The 15,121-nt window shown below is 36.5% G+C and overlaps 2 protein-coding genes across 2 annotated transcripts in view; one reads left to right on the forward strand and one right to left on the reverse strand.

Moving 5' to 3' along the window:
• rpl6.L (ribosomal protein L6 L homeolog) lies at positions 1 to 5,107 on the reverse strand. Its single transcript, XM_018263631.2, has 6 exons — positions 4,933 to 5,107; positions 4,753 to 4,848; positions 3,990 to 4,133; positions 2,981 to 3,029; positions 1,485 to 1,669; positions 1 to 190 (listed from the first exon to the last, which is right to left on the reverse strand). The coding sequence occupies exons 1-6, from the start codon at positions 5,080 to 5,082 to the stop codon at positions 38 to 40; spliced, it is 777 nt and encodes a 258-aa protein (XP_018119120.1). The 5' UTR covers positions 5,083 to 5,107; the 3' UTR covers positions 1 to 37.
• Positions 5,108 to 5,669: 562 nt separating this feature from the next.
• LOC108716965 (tyrosine-protein phosphatase non-receptor type 11) overlaps positions 5,670 to 15,121 on the forward strand; it is a 33,722-nt gene continuing 24,270 nt past the window's right edge. The window contains exon 1 of the mRNA XM_018263592.2: positions 5,670 to 7,085. Within this exon, the coding sequence (XP_018119081.1) occupies positions 7,036 to 7,085 (50 nt within the window). The 5' untranslated portion in view covers positions 5,670 to 7,035. The remainder of the gene's footprint in view (positions 7,086 to 15,121) is intronic.

A 15,121-nucleotide genomic window follows, 5' to 3' on the forward strand; every position in this document is an offset into this window, starting at 1 on the left:
TTTTTCCACAAGATAATTTTTTTAATGAGCCCACTTTTTAAAAGACCAGTTTATGAGGGTACATTCCATTTGAGAGGAAGAATGCAGAACGCAGGTACCCACGAAGCTGAGGCTCTTTTTTGATAACAGGCAGGAGCTGAGAGTCCACAAATTTCTGATCTGCTTTGCGCTGTTGTGTTACGGCATATTTCTAAGGGGAAAAAAAATATAAAAAAATAAAGTGTGACAAGGTTATGAATTGAATATTTAAATAGTTTATATTTTTCAGATGGCAAAATAACCAAGCTAATACATTAGATAAATGTTTGTATCACCCCTAATGAAATTGGCAGGAAGGGAATATTTTCTCCAATTGTAATATTTTACCTAGTTTAATTACAGATGCATACAATGTATAATTTTTAACTAAAACGTGGTAGAAATGGGAGAGCCATCAGCTTTAAGACCTTGTCTTCCCTAGAAATATATGATACAAGTCATTTAACAAAGATGGCTTCATTCAATATACCAAGGAGGAGATCAAAAAATTTTAGTATTCAAGAATTGTAAATAAATCAGCAGTCATAAAAAACACTAAAATTCACATTATAAAACATCGATTCCCTCTGACTTATAGAAACTCGGCAGCTTTTACCTGCCAAGTTTCTTTAGAAGTCAGTGGAAACGATCTTAAGCAACTTTCTTTACCAGTGTTTTTAAAAAAAATTCAGCCTCCTTGAAAATGAATTTAAGAATGAATGACTTTTTGGTTCATTAATACAGTTAGCCAAGGGAAAAAATATAACACCCTTTTGGGTATAAGCTCATTCAGTTGGGGTTATATAGGAAAGGTGGAGCTGATCTTCCAAAAGTATACATAAAATGTACTTGTTACAGATATACTTTATTCCACAGACCGTTAATTTATTTTTGGAAGTTCAGATGTTTTTATGAATCTTTTTTACATAATCTTAACTGAATGAGTGTATAAAAAAGGGTATATTTTACCTTAAATTTAAATATGAGTTTTGCAACAAACGTATATGCATGGTGATGACAAGATGGGGGCCTGTAGCCTGAAGAAACAGTACCCGAGGAAGGCTGCCAGTTATCAGGAATCATTTGTATTTTTAGTTAAATGAGAATAAAAGCCTAAAAGAATATGGCTAGAAGTTCTGTTTTTTTTTTTTTTTTCTTCTAATACTGAATTTACTGTTCCAATCCAGAAGTTTAGCAGTCCTATATTATTAATGACCAATGTTCACAGCAGCTCCCCCATACTTTGATTGTCATTTTTTGAATATCAGTACATATTCTCAGGGTGCTCTGGACTACACTTGCGATGTGTAGGCATCTACTAGGGGCATTTTGCAGTCATGGATCTTCACTGCTAAACATGGTGGTGGATTTTCGATACTATAGAAGCTCAATATGCAAGTCAAAGATTATGTAACTAAATTTAGTATAAAAGTTTACATTTCATAAGTCTGCTAATAAATTCTTACCTCTTTCTCAGTGTCAAAGATCTCACCCTCCTGATGCTTAGGTTTGCGCAGCTTCTTCTTCTTGAAGTAGGAGTCTGTCAGATGCTTGGGAATCTTGACACTTGAGATATCGATCTTGGTAGAGGTGGCAATGACAAACTTTTGGTGAGCCCTCCTTAGAGGAATCCTGTTTATAGCCAAGGGCCCTAAAATGGGAATATGGTTTAGAGTCTATCAAAAACATCCAACCCCTGGCAAGCCTACTTTTATGCTACGGGATGTTATATTACCAATGGTACAATACACAAACTACAAAAGCAAACTCTTGAAACAAGATTAACGGAAAATTGTATTGGTCAATTTACTTGACTGGATTATTTTATAATTGCACATAGACCTGAATCTCCAGTTTAGTTTTATACTTGCTGTGGTCAAACAACCAGCCTCTAAAAATAAGTTGTAATATTGGGGGGGTGAAGATCTAGTAATACTACATCTCTCCAAGCAGGACAGACAATGATCAGAAACACAGCAGTATGTTGCTTCTGGCGATTGATGGGTTAAGTGCAGAGGACCTCTTGTATTTGTCTATGTGAATTTTGTGGTCACAAGCTCATTGCACCCCCGCTTAATGGTTTTAAAAATTAGTGGTGAGCACAACTTTCCCTTGATTGTTATGGTTTATACAGGAGCAATGGCCAGCTCCATGTTGCAGCTCCCACCCTACCAGCTATAGTCAGGTGATCCCACTGGTGGGCAATAAGAGGGCAACCGTGTTTTGGGAGTTTTCCTTTGAAAGCAGGAAGTTGCAGGTAAAACTTAGTCCATTTGTAAAATGTAGGGACAGAATTCTTAATGAATCAGATGCAAGTTGAGTGGCCACCAGGTATGACCGACTTAGTTGGCCAGCTTAAATATATTGCAATATATGGACAAACAATCCCTGTTTTGCTTAAAGGGGTAAATTAGGCAAATCCTCAATGGGGTACTTGACAATAGTTACTAAGCGATGCCAGTCAGCTGCAGAAACAGCCTGCAAGTTATTAGGAAGAGAGGGTAATTCCCCTTTATAAAGCACTGCCAAGTACCAGTCTAGAATATGCTGGATACCAGAAGTACACTGCAATTGAATATTAAGAAAATCCAAAGTATATAAAAATATGGAATGGAAAGTTTCAGCGACATGAATGCCACAGTTGGGATTAACACACTAAAATACATAAACACCACTTCAACAGAAGAGTTGGGGGGGAAAAAAAAGGGGACACATTTAATTTTAGGTTAGAGCAGTGGCTATGGGGGCAAAAGAGGAATGAAAGGGTTGTGCAACTCGCAAAACTTAAATCTGACATTTGCACTAAGGAGTTATTAAGTCAGTTTGGTAGCATTTACCATTTCTTAAGTGTATCAAGATCTTAAATTGTGTATTTTCAGAAATAACTTCAGTATAATATAAAACTACCCATTTGTAATTGAAAAATAAAATAAAAAGCATAAAAATGGAAATCCAAAAGTACCTGTTACAAGCAGAAGGCCAGTTTGAAGTTGTTTCAAGAAGACAACGCGCTGAATGGGAGGTGGGAAAAATATTTGTTATAAGGTGAACCAAAAACGTTTTTTTCTTTATAAGCTCAAACCCAGTTCATAGTTGCCTGGCCCCAAAAAGCTTCAAAGCAGCTTTACAGTGGATCTTCTACAGATTTATGACTGCTGTAACATAGCAAATTTAATAATTGTGCAATCTTCAGTGTACAAGCCAGCAGATGTTAGTTTACATTTGCTTCAAGAAATCGGAGGTTGCAATCCAGTAAAACAGCTGTTCTTGCATGGAGACTAAATTACTCTAATATTTAACGTGGTGTACACTTGTTCGGGAGTTACTAGAATTGCTGTCCTCTCAGGATTTGATGTTTTGATACACCATATAAAAGAAGTTTGTGGGGTTATAGTTGATGAAAATTATGCGGCTCACTAATGACGTTTTTTGCATCTTCTGGTTGCCAGTGTTTTGGTTTCAGTGTCATTCGCGATATCCTCCAATACAAATCAATTGCAGCTATAAAAGCTCTTCTGCTCAGACTTTAAGACACTTTTAATAGCCAATAATTATCCCTACTGCTTATAAATCAGCAGGTCTGAAATCATAGCTTTGAATTCTTTATGCAACCCCTGAACATCAAGTGCTCGATTAAATATCTATTTAGGACAGATTACATATGAGTAGAATTAAGTCAAACTAGATGCAAACTGGATTTAAGAGCAATATAATACCAATGCGGATTCCAGGCCAATAAGCCATTACAATAGTTTTACCACTGCTTAAACAGTTCTAGCTAAGTGCAATATCCAGATGTAGTGCTAAATTATGTAACCAAAGCAGAAACATGTAAATGCCAAGTAATGGGGCAACAGCACCTTTACAAGGTAAGAATTCTGAAACCAAAACATGCTTCCAAAAGGCATGTACATGAGCAGGTCAGATTTTCATTAGCTGAAGATGTTTACATAGCAACAGAAAAGGACTACCTTTCCCCTGTGGCGTCCATTGAGAAGAATCAACACTGTTCCAGGAGTGATTGAAGAACGCAGCTTGCGTTTGTGCTGGCTGAAAGGCTTCTTTCCATGACTCAACAGTTTGCGGGGAACATCTTCAGTGGGATAATAACGGGGCTGTAGGAAGAATGTACTCATAAGGATACAGGTAATGTCTCTACATCACAGCTACATAGAAAATAAAATACTATAAACGAACAAGTGGGAAAGTAGAGAAATGTTTTCACATCTATGATCATGCAATCTATATAGGCTAGGCCTCAAACTCACTGTTACAGTTGCTGGGAAGTATAATTTATATAAGTAAAGCTTTGGTACATACATCTCATTCACATTTGACACTCTTAAAGTAAGATTGGGTTGAACTGTATTAGTTAAATTGTACTTTTGTCAGATAACTTTTAGAAGAATGGCCTAAAATAGAAAGATATTTGTGCACTGAATTTTGCGTGTGCGGGGTGTTTATGTAGTCAATGTTTGACGGTTTCCATCCAACTAAGGAAAGTTAATGCGGTCCACTAAAACAAAGATATGCAATTTTACCACAGTACCATCCCCAAGTTACACTAGGGAAAAATGAGGGTAATTGTCACTTAAAGCTGTACTGGGTTCTATACTATATACATAGTGCCGTGAATTTTTTGTGTGAAAAGGGGCCTTGTACATACAGCTTTCGTTATAGAATGTGCATTCTGGAATTTGCAACAATTTTGCTACTATTCGAAGCCCTTCTTACCATCTTACGCAATTTCACTACACGGGTACCACCATTCTTATCTCCGCCAACTGTCTTGGTTACAGTTACTTTAGATTTTACCACTCTCTTTTCAATCTGTAAAAGGAAGATCATTGTTACTCTTTAAACACAAAATATGCAGAAAGGTAACTATCCAGTACAGAAAAGACACATTATTACCTTAGTCTTTGGAGCCTTAAACTTGCGCTTATAAAGGGCCTTCCTTGCATACATGGCAGAGCGGGAATACTTCCCAATACCCCGGGCCAGTACTGGGTTGCGACTGCAATGGTGCTTCCTGGCCTTCTTAACAGGCTGTTCTCCCGCCATCTGTTCAATTAAAAATGAAACCGAACAATCAGTAAACAGTAAAAATAAAGCTGTAGTCACAAAAGTAGCATTAAAAGTCTGCAAATGCCTTCAGTTAATGAAATGCCATTTTCAACATTTCTTTGGAATTGTAAGTAAAATAAAGGCTTCTATAAAGCCTATTATTTGTTACATAGAAAACAAATGGGTTTCAAGGGCTTACACGCACACTAGGTGTTAGATTTGTTGGCAGTAAACTGGATTCAAAACAAACATGTTAAATTTGGATAGAGCTCATGTATATAACCTGCCATCTCAAAGTAAAATAAAACAACATCCAAGAAGATTTTAATACACCAGGCGCTGCACAGATGTCACAGAATCCCTTTAAAGCTGAACATATAACAAGGGTGGCCAGTTTTGTTCAAGCATTTATAGCAAGACTATTCATGCAAGATCTACCACAATAAATTAATGGATAGGGGTCAGTCACAACTACCTGAACATGCCATTTAGAAATACATACAGCTTGATTTAAGCAAACAACTCAAATGCTTTCAATACACGCAGCAAGAAACAAGAGGATGATCTAAAGAATTTACTCATCACCAGCTGAAGATCTAAAGAAGCAATCACCAACTCAAGATCCTATAGATCACGTGACCTTTTGGGGCCACCATGATGTACAATAGTTACAGGTTGGGTGCAGGGTTAAAAAATGGATCTCCAAACAAGGAGTGAATGATAGATTGTCATTTTTACTCTCCCAATTGATGTGTAAATGTGAATAGCTTTACAAGTTTCTGAGAATGCTGTTTATCCCGAACAGTGTTCTGGTCTTGCACTTGAAATAAAGCAGTTCTCATCCAAGTTACTTAGAATTACATTTAATTGTCATGAGGCAGAGACGTTGTAGGGTAGGAAATTACTTGTGCATTCAGTTACAGATGTAGGAAGCAAGCCCTAGAATATATCAATGCATTTTCTTGAGCAGCCTTTGCAAGCTATTTTTGCAGCCTATTAACAGTTCAGTGGCAGACATACAAACAAGGACTACTTCAGCGTTTTGAAGCAGTAACACTAAGATCTAAGGCCGGGGAAACATATGAAGCAGAATCTAAGCGTTAAGCCATTTCTTTCAGTAAATAAAATGCATTCGGCGGCCTCAAACACCACTCCGTCCGATCATCCCGTATTTGAGCCAAACAAGTTACCGAAGACCAAAAATACATAAACAAATAAATCCTAGACAACGCCGGTAACACATATAGCGGACTTTAAAGGATGTGGACAATCATCTAGGTTAGGATTACAGCAGATTAAACTACACACTGTTGCGTCTATTAAACAGGATGCGCCATTCCTACCTTGGCTGAAAGGAAAAAGAATTAACATCCGGGCAACGCACGTTTAAGAACCTGCCGTGCTACGTCACAGCCGCCGCGGGGAACTCTGGGAAACGTAGTTTAACATTCTGTTACTACTCCAAAGACAGATAGAAGCGGTATAGCAATTCCATCAAATGATGCGTTAGTACCACCGCCCTTATTAAGCGGCTGGCCCTCTAGCTGACAGTTAAAAACACAAATCATTACACTATCTTGCCATCCAATGAAGCCGGAAGTGATGAAATAAAGACCCGCTTGCACCCACAAGCTACATACAGAAAATTTCATCAAAAATCGTAGCCAACACAGATATCATTCCCGAATATAGTACTCCCTGCTCAAGTTTCTTGGTGTAATTTTGGTTAGCAGCTCTATAGCACAACAATTCCCCATCTACGCGACTTGGCGCTGTCTAATGACGTCATCCGTCGCGGACCAGGCAGTGTTGGTTGTAGTGTTTGAGGCCTCCATGGAGCTAACACTCGAATAAACGTTCTAAATCAGCCACCGACTAGGAGAGAAGGGGTATACGCGGCGGGTCACTCTGTCCCAAAGAAGCGCACAAAGGGGGCGATCTAGAGCGTGAATGAGTGGGGGTCACAGCAGGAGCTGGGCGCATACAATGACATCCAGGAGGTGAGATTGCGCAAAGTCTCGCACTGCTCATTAGACCTGTTCTGTCAGGGCTGTCAATTGCCTGCGCTTCCTTTTCGCGGCATCTTGTGCTGTCTTTTGGCTTCCTCTGCTGTCTGCTCGTTGCCTACACCCGCCTCTGCTCGGGGTTTTAGTACAATCCAGCTGTGGGGTATCAAAACTTCTACTGTCCCACACTCTCCGCGCAACTGCAACTCCCTGTTGAGCTACAACTCTCAGCTGAGACAGAACGTCTTGTATCCAAAAACAAGTGCCATTTCTGATAGTTCTAATGGCTCAGTCACTCGTTGTAGATGTGGCATTAGTTGACACCCGTTTATATAACAAATGCCATATTATATAGTGAATAAAGTAAAGGCCGAGTGTTTTTATACAGGTCATAGAATTCCGAGGTAACTTCTAATATCCTCATATTTTGCAACTGGGGTTACTTTATTTATTATAATACACAAGTTTCAGTGAGTCATGTGACAGAAATGACATCAGAACTCACCTTTAATAACTGATGACATCAGAACTCACCGTTTATAAGGATATAATTTATAGGATATCCATGGCTTTTGTGTGTGTGTGTATATATATATATATATATAATATATATATATATATATATATATATATATATATATATATAGCAACTCCACAGAGAGACGCTAGTTACATACCACAAGTCTTTCTTAAAGGGGATGTGAACCCAAAAATAACATGTGCCTTGTCTGTCCCTTAAAGTTGTGGTTCACCTTTAAGGTAACTTTTATTATGTTATAGAACTGCCAATTCTAAGCAACTTTTCAATTGGTTTTCATTATTTATAGTTTTATAGTTATTGGCCTTTTTCTTATGACTCTTTGCAGCTTTCAAATGGGCGTCGCTGACTCCCTTCTAAAAAAACAAATGCTCTGTAAGGCTACACATGTATTGTTATTGCTACTTTTTATTACTGATCCTTCTATTCAGACTCTCTCCTATTCATTATTATCTCTTATTCAAATCAATGCATGGTTGCTAGGGTAATAAGAGCCTATGACTAAGTGCCCCTATGGCACGAAACACGTAAGGCCTTTGTTGTGATGTTTTTGCTCTAATAAAAATACTTTTTTTTTTTTTTTACTACATCTATTTTTGGAGTGTGATCCTGTTTGTGCCAGCCCATCACTATTTATTATTAATTTGGACCCTAGTTACCAGATTGGTTAAGATGCAAATTGAAGAGCTGCTGAATAAAAAACTAAATAACTCAAAAACCTTCAATAATAAAAAAATGGAAACCAATTGCAAAGTGTCTTAGAATATCACTCTCTATATCATACTAAAAGTTCTCTCAAAGGTGAACAACCCCTTTAAAGAGATTGTTCACCTTTGAGTTAACTTTTAGTAGGCTGTAGAGGATGATATTTTGAAACAATTTCCACCTGTTTTTTTATTTGATTTGTTTAGCTTTTTATTCAGCAGCAGCTCTCCAGTTTACTAGTTGAGTAAACTGGTTGCTATGGTCAAAATTACACTAGCAACCACACACTGATTTAAATGAGAGACTGGAATATGAATAGGAGAGGACCTGAATAGAAAAATCAGCAATGCAAAGTAACACTAACCTGAATAGAAAAATGAATAATACAAAGTAGCACTATAACAATACATTTGTAGCCTTACAGAGAATTAGTTTTTTTAGATGGGGGTCTAAAGGTTTTTTTTTTTTTTTTTTTTTTAGCTTTTTATTCAGCAGCTCTACAGTCTGCAAGTTGAGCAATCTGGTTGTTATGGTCATAATTACCCTAGCAACCATGCACTGATTTAAATAAGAAACCAGAATATGAATAGGAGAGGCCCTGAATAGAAAAATGAGTAATACAAAGAAGCACTAACAATACATTTCTAGCATTACAGAGAATTTGTCTTATAGATGGGGTCACTGACCCCCATTTGAAAGATGAAAAGAGAAAATAAAGGCAAATAATAAAAACTATAAAAAATAACTAATGAAGACCAACTGATTTAATTGATTTAATATTCTCTGCCCAAGTGGCTGACACACTGTAGCAGAAATTGGCCTTGTTGTTTCTTTTTTCGGTCTGTTTATCGTCTTGCTTCTGCTACATTGCTGCAAACCTCAGAGCCACCAGGGCAGAGACTACAAAACGGCAGACCAATACTGTTACACTAACAGATACATTTACTAATAACTTTAATACCATTACATAGATGCAATTAAAATTGAAACTCCAAAAAGATGTTTACATATGATAGTCTGCCTGTACTGAAGCTTTTGCAAACATAGATGTTATTTGTAAAAATTTGAAGATTACTGTTGGGGTTCTTCTTGCTTGTCGGTTTAGGATTGCAACACCTTTTTACACATATTATTACCATCTTGTGGATCCAAGGTGGGTCATTTTTCCTTATTCACAGCTGTCCACACATTTCCTTAACTTTACTGCAGAGGTAAACTTGAATCTGACCAAGAAAGCAAAAGGGGCAGACATTCCTCTGACCAAACAGACTGACCAGTTATTTCTGTCATCAGCTTTGTTCACTGTGCAGGGTTTGTCTGTCTTGTTTGTCCTGCTAAAGTGAGAGACTTTTTTTCAATTGCTTTCTATTCTTTATTTTTTTTTTACAATTTTTCAATCTAAGTTTAAGATTTAATGGTTCTCTCTGACAAATTAGTTGATACATTTCTCAGCAGCATCTCTGTATTATTGGTAACTATTGTATCTATTCTATTAGCTGCCGTTATGAAACTGAGGGATTCTACTCAGCAGGGACAAAGATAAGAAATGTATCAACTAAATATCAATTTAGAACAGTTTGCAGAGTCCGTAACCCACCCCTCAAGCTGCTTTAGAAAGACATAAGGTGTAAAATTAAACTTTACACTTTAAAGGGGACCTGTCACCCTAAGAAATAATTTCAAATTCTTTTCTATCATGTTAGTTGAGCAAAATAAACTTTATTTACACTGTATTTATTATTTAAATTTTGTTTCCTTCTGTCTTGGAATTATACAATCACAGCAAGCAGGCAGCTGCCATTTTGTGGACACGGTTATTAAGGGAAATTGTGTATCACCCCAAAATCTTGTGTATGCACCAGAATGGGGGACCTAATGTCCATGTGCAGTGCTCTACACAATTATAGAGCCTGAGGAGGGAAGGGGGAATGTGAGGAGAGCAGTGACATGTAGGAAGTGCTGAATGGAAAGTGAAAGTAATTGACTGCCCCTCCTCTATGCCACGGGCATAGAGGTGGGGCAGGTAATATTTGATTGACAGTTCAGATTTTAAACAACTTTATAACAGGTATGGATGTTTTAATGAAAAAAAAATTTGGTGTTCCATATTTAATTTGCAAAGGACTTTCATTGTGCAGCTTTTTATGTGTAGGTGACAGGTCCACTTTAATATTAGAAAAAGTCACAATTTTTTTTTTTACATTTTTGTATGAATAAAGATACAAATTTCTTTCTAATTGATCAGCTTGGACTAAAGTCGCAGCATCTTCCAAGCCCATGCTGACTACTTGAGCATCACCGTGAATTTTATCACATATATAGTGAATAAAGAACCCCCTCTTGTAAATTATAAGGATATTATAAGTTACCAAGGAGTTTCATGACCATATAAAAACACAAAGCTGAGTGGTTTTTATACAGGTCATAGAACTCCGAGGTAACTTCTAATATCCTCATATTTTGCAACATGGATACTTTGTTTATTATAATACACAAGTTTCTGTTAGTCATGTGACAGAAATGACATCACTACTCACCGTTTATAACTGATGACATCACTACTCACCGTTTATAAGAAAATAATTTACAAGATATAAATAATTTAAAAAATGACTAGGAAATAGCACATGTGCAGGAGTGTGTTAATAAGGTGACAGCACCTTATTTTTATTATCTTGATGCACAGGAGTTTAGTGGGGAAAAGAAGCACACACAATTGGGGTAGTTTTGCAGTTTTGGGTGACATCGCCAATCTTAATCCTCACAGGGGTTGGCATCTTGAAATCTGAAAATCATTGCTTTAAAGATAAATAGAAGCTGAAAGTTAAAAGTACATGCAGTAGTAGGCATTATAGACAAATAACAAGCAGAAAGTCCAACACCCAGTTGAACACTATTTATTTGTGGCTCATGTAAGATTACTGAAATGCCTAGTATAAAAGTGTGTGTGTGTATATGTATATATATATATATATATATATATGTATATATGTATATATATATATATATATATAATATATATATATACATACATATACACACACACACTTTTATACTAGGCATTTCAGTATATATATATATATATAGTGAGGGTCAAACTATGCTTTGGTTTGCCATTTTTAATTTGTTTCTGTTTAATTACAGTTGTGATCTGTTCTGATTTTCCTGTAAATCTCAGCTAGAGGGAGCTGCAGCATCATAATGTTCCCTGCAATTTAATGTATTCGACCGAGTTATTGTAGAAATAATACACAACATGCATGTTTATATAAGATGAATATTCTCTTTATCTACTGTCCTCTTTTCAACGCCCAAACTCCTTTTTACAGTTACAGTTTCAGGCATTTGTAAACAATTAAACCTATATTTGGAATTTTTGCAAAAATAATTCAGCAATGTAACCATGGTATAAGTACAGTTTTTGCAAATATGTTTTTTTGAAGTTCTAGAAAATACACAGATGTCTATGCAGGTTTTACACTTGCAGCTTTGTCCATTGGATTTAAAAGTGCAGATGCTGTAAAATGATAATAATTGTAAAAATACTTGGGTGTACTCACATTTTATATAGGTGTACCAGAGCTTTTACATACAGTATGTAAAAGAAAAATAGTGGTTTATTACATGGTTCAGGTCTTGGCAAAATGGGATGTGGCTTGGGCACATCAGGCATTGAAGAAATGTATGGATTTTCAAATAAACGTATGCTACCTGTTCTCCAGAATGCTCAGGATCTGGGTTTTTCCGGGTAACGGATCTTTGCATAATTTGGGTCTTCATACCTTAAGTCTACTAGAAAATCATTAAAACATGAAATAAACCCAATAGGCTGGTTTTGCTTCCAATAAGAATTAATTATATATTAATTTGGATCATGTACAAGGTACTGTTATATTAATACAGAGAAAAAGGAAATCATTTTGAAAAATTTGGATTAAATGCAGTCTATGGGAGATGACCTCTCTGTAATTCTGAGCTTACTGTATTACTGGTTTCCAGATAACAGATTGCATACCTGTAGTTAATGAGTAAAGAGATATGATCAGCTGAGCACTTTTACAATATACCGTAGAACCCCCATTTTACATTCCCTGATTTTTACGTTTTCACTCATTTTACATTGTTGTTTTGTGGTCCCACCTATATATTATGCATAGTACATTTCCCTGATTTTACATTTTCCTGGATTTTACAATTTTTTTTCTGGTCCCCGGAGAACACTACAATGGGGGTTCTACTGTATTTGAATAATATTTTTCATTATGTAGATATTTCATAATTTTCAAGGTCATCTCAATATCCCATTTTTTCATACAGGTATACTTATTTACTCATATATACATATATATAAGCATATTGTCTGTTCAAAGAGAAATACAGATTCTTGCCTTCTGTTTCAGAAATTTGTCTCGTGTTCAGTTAAGGGCGAATGCTATTGAATTTACTGGCAATGGGCACAGCTGCTATAGACTTTTTTCTGCTGGCAGAGAAAATTGCAAGTGTGGGATAACTCTCAAACTGGCTGTACACTTATGCTGGGCTGGTGATCATTACAGTCTATGGGAGATGACCTTCCTGTAATTTGGAGCTTTCTGGATAATTGATCCGAGACTGTTTCCTCTAATTTTTTCTTGGCTACGTTCACAGAACTTATGTTTTGTATGCACGTTTAAAACTGATCTAAAAAAAAACTGTGTGCAGAGAAGTGGTTGCATCATAATAAGTCCAAAATTATGTTTTTTCACATAAAATGGATACTGTATGGCAGGGGTCCTCAAACTTTTTAAGCAGAGGGCCAGTTCACGGTTCCTCAGACTGTTGGGGGGCCGGACTATAGTTTAAAAAAAAAAAAATGAACAAATTCCCATGCACACTGCATATATCTTATTTGTAGTACAGGTAGTGCAAAAAAAATCATGAAGAAACAATACACTATTTAAAAAATGTACAATGAAGAACAATTTTAACTAACATAAACTTACCAGTATTTCAATGGCAGTTCATAAAGCTATATGTGTGTGTGACTATATATATTATGTATAGTCACACACACATATAGCTTTATGAACTGCCATTCCATTTAATCAACTTGTAATTCATTGACATTTATTGACTACAAATCCATTGTTACACTTCATTAATCATGTAAAAATAATTAATTCAATAAGCATATAATCAATTTTTAAAACATTCATCGTAAGCACTCCCAGTAAAAAAATCATAGCATACCCAGGGATAAAGAGAGATGGAGATGGGCACCAAAATAAAAAAAATGGGGCAGAAATAGGGCAAACAGAAATTAAGAGAGCTCTGGGGTTTAATTGTAAAATTAAATTAAAACACTTCATTAATCATGTAAAAATAATTAATTCAGTGAGGAGATGCAAGGGAGAATGTATGGAGATGGGCAATGCAACAAGATTTAAAAAAAAAAAATGGGGAAGAAATAGAGAAATAGGGCAAACAGAAATTAAGAAACCTTGTAAAATTAAATTAAAGAAGTTGGTGGTGGGCACAGTGTGTGTGTGGGTTTTGGGAATAATTAAGGCCGACATGTTCCCCCAATTCACTTTGCTCACCAGCGCAATAGAAGAGACAGGAGCAGCAGATTCCGATCAGTTGGCAGAGGAGCAGTAGGTTACTTTTTAGCCTGCAGCCCACCAAAATGCGCAGCCACAGCCTGCCCTAGGATGTCAGGAAAAGCGCCAAATCCAGAGCGCTCCCTCCCTGATGCGCCTCTTGCGTCCCACGCGTAGCACGCCTCAGTGACGTCATCAGGGGGCCGACGTGAACATGCGCACATACATAACTGATGCACCGCTTGTTCAAATGCCCATAGTTAGTCCAGCGGGAGGCCAGATTCGAGCTTTCTATATTTTTTTTAAAAAAAATATGGGGCAATTGCCAGCGTGGGCGGGGGCCGGGTAAATGACATTGGAGGGCCGTATCCGGCCCGCGGGCCGTAGTTTGAGGACCCCTGCTGTATGGTATCAGTTCATGTATGATCGCCTCTAGTCTATGGAGGCATCATAGTCAATCTCATGGTTTATCTAGAAGAAAGTCATCAGACTGAAGAACCCTGTTTGATTGTTATTTAGAGCTTTAGTAGCAATGCAAATTTCCAAGTTTTCCCTGTAGCATCTGTTAACAATATAAAACGTAATATTGGGTGTGTTTAAAATATATATAAATGAATAAAGCCAACTCTTACGGGCAAGAAAAAAATATTCCATGAATAAGTTACGCTATAGTGTAAAGCTGACCATACACAGCCAGATCTGCAAGTTTGCCAAATGAGCGGATCTTGGCTAAATGAGGCTGGCCAACATCTAATCATATAGTGGGGCCTATGCAAGACCATTGGGAGAGGACTGCAGTGCCTATTTAGTTCTCACTCAATGGTACTTTCAAACCTGGCAGATAGCTGTTTGGGAAGAAGTCAGGGCTAGCTGGCTCTGCTTCTTTGGCTTTCTCTCAGTACCTTTGTTTTTTTGTTGGTTTGTTTTTATTCAGCTGGGTGGGATTGTTTATTGAGAGAGCGCTGTTTTTTCCTATATATATATATATATATATATATATATATATATATATATATATATATATATATATATATATATATATATATATATATATATATATATATATATATATATATATATATATATATATATATATATATATATATATATATATATATATATATATATATATATATATATATATATATTCTATATCAGCTTCACAGGGCACCCATATAGAGACACAAAGCTGCTGACACACTCTGAAG

Source organism: Xenopus laevis, chromosome 1L (assembly GCF_017654675.1).
Source record: "Xenopus laevis strain J_2021 chromosome 1L, Xenopus_laevis_v10.1, whole genome shotgun sequence".
NCBI classification, from domain to species: Eukaryota; Metazoa; Chordata; class Amphibia; order Anura; family Pipidae; genus Xenopus; species Xenopus laevis.

Bases quoted from the DNA above. Each gene is read 5' to 3' on its own strand.
- rpl6.L (XM_018263631.2), bottom strand. From the start codon at position 5,082: ATGGCGGGAGAACAGCCTGTTAAGAAGGCCAGGAAGCACCATTGCAGT. The intron at 3,030-3,989 runs GTAGTCCTTTTC...CCTCCCATTCAG, and splicing joins ATGGACGCCACAGGGGAAAG to CGCGTTGTCTTCTTGAAACA. The intron at 191-1,484 runs GTAAGAATTTAT...TTTTCCCCTTAG, and splicing joins TCTTTGACACTGAGAAAGAG to AAATATGCCGTAACACAACA.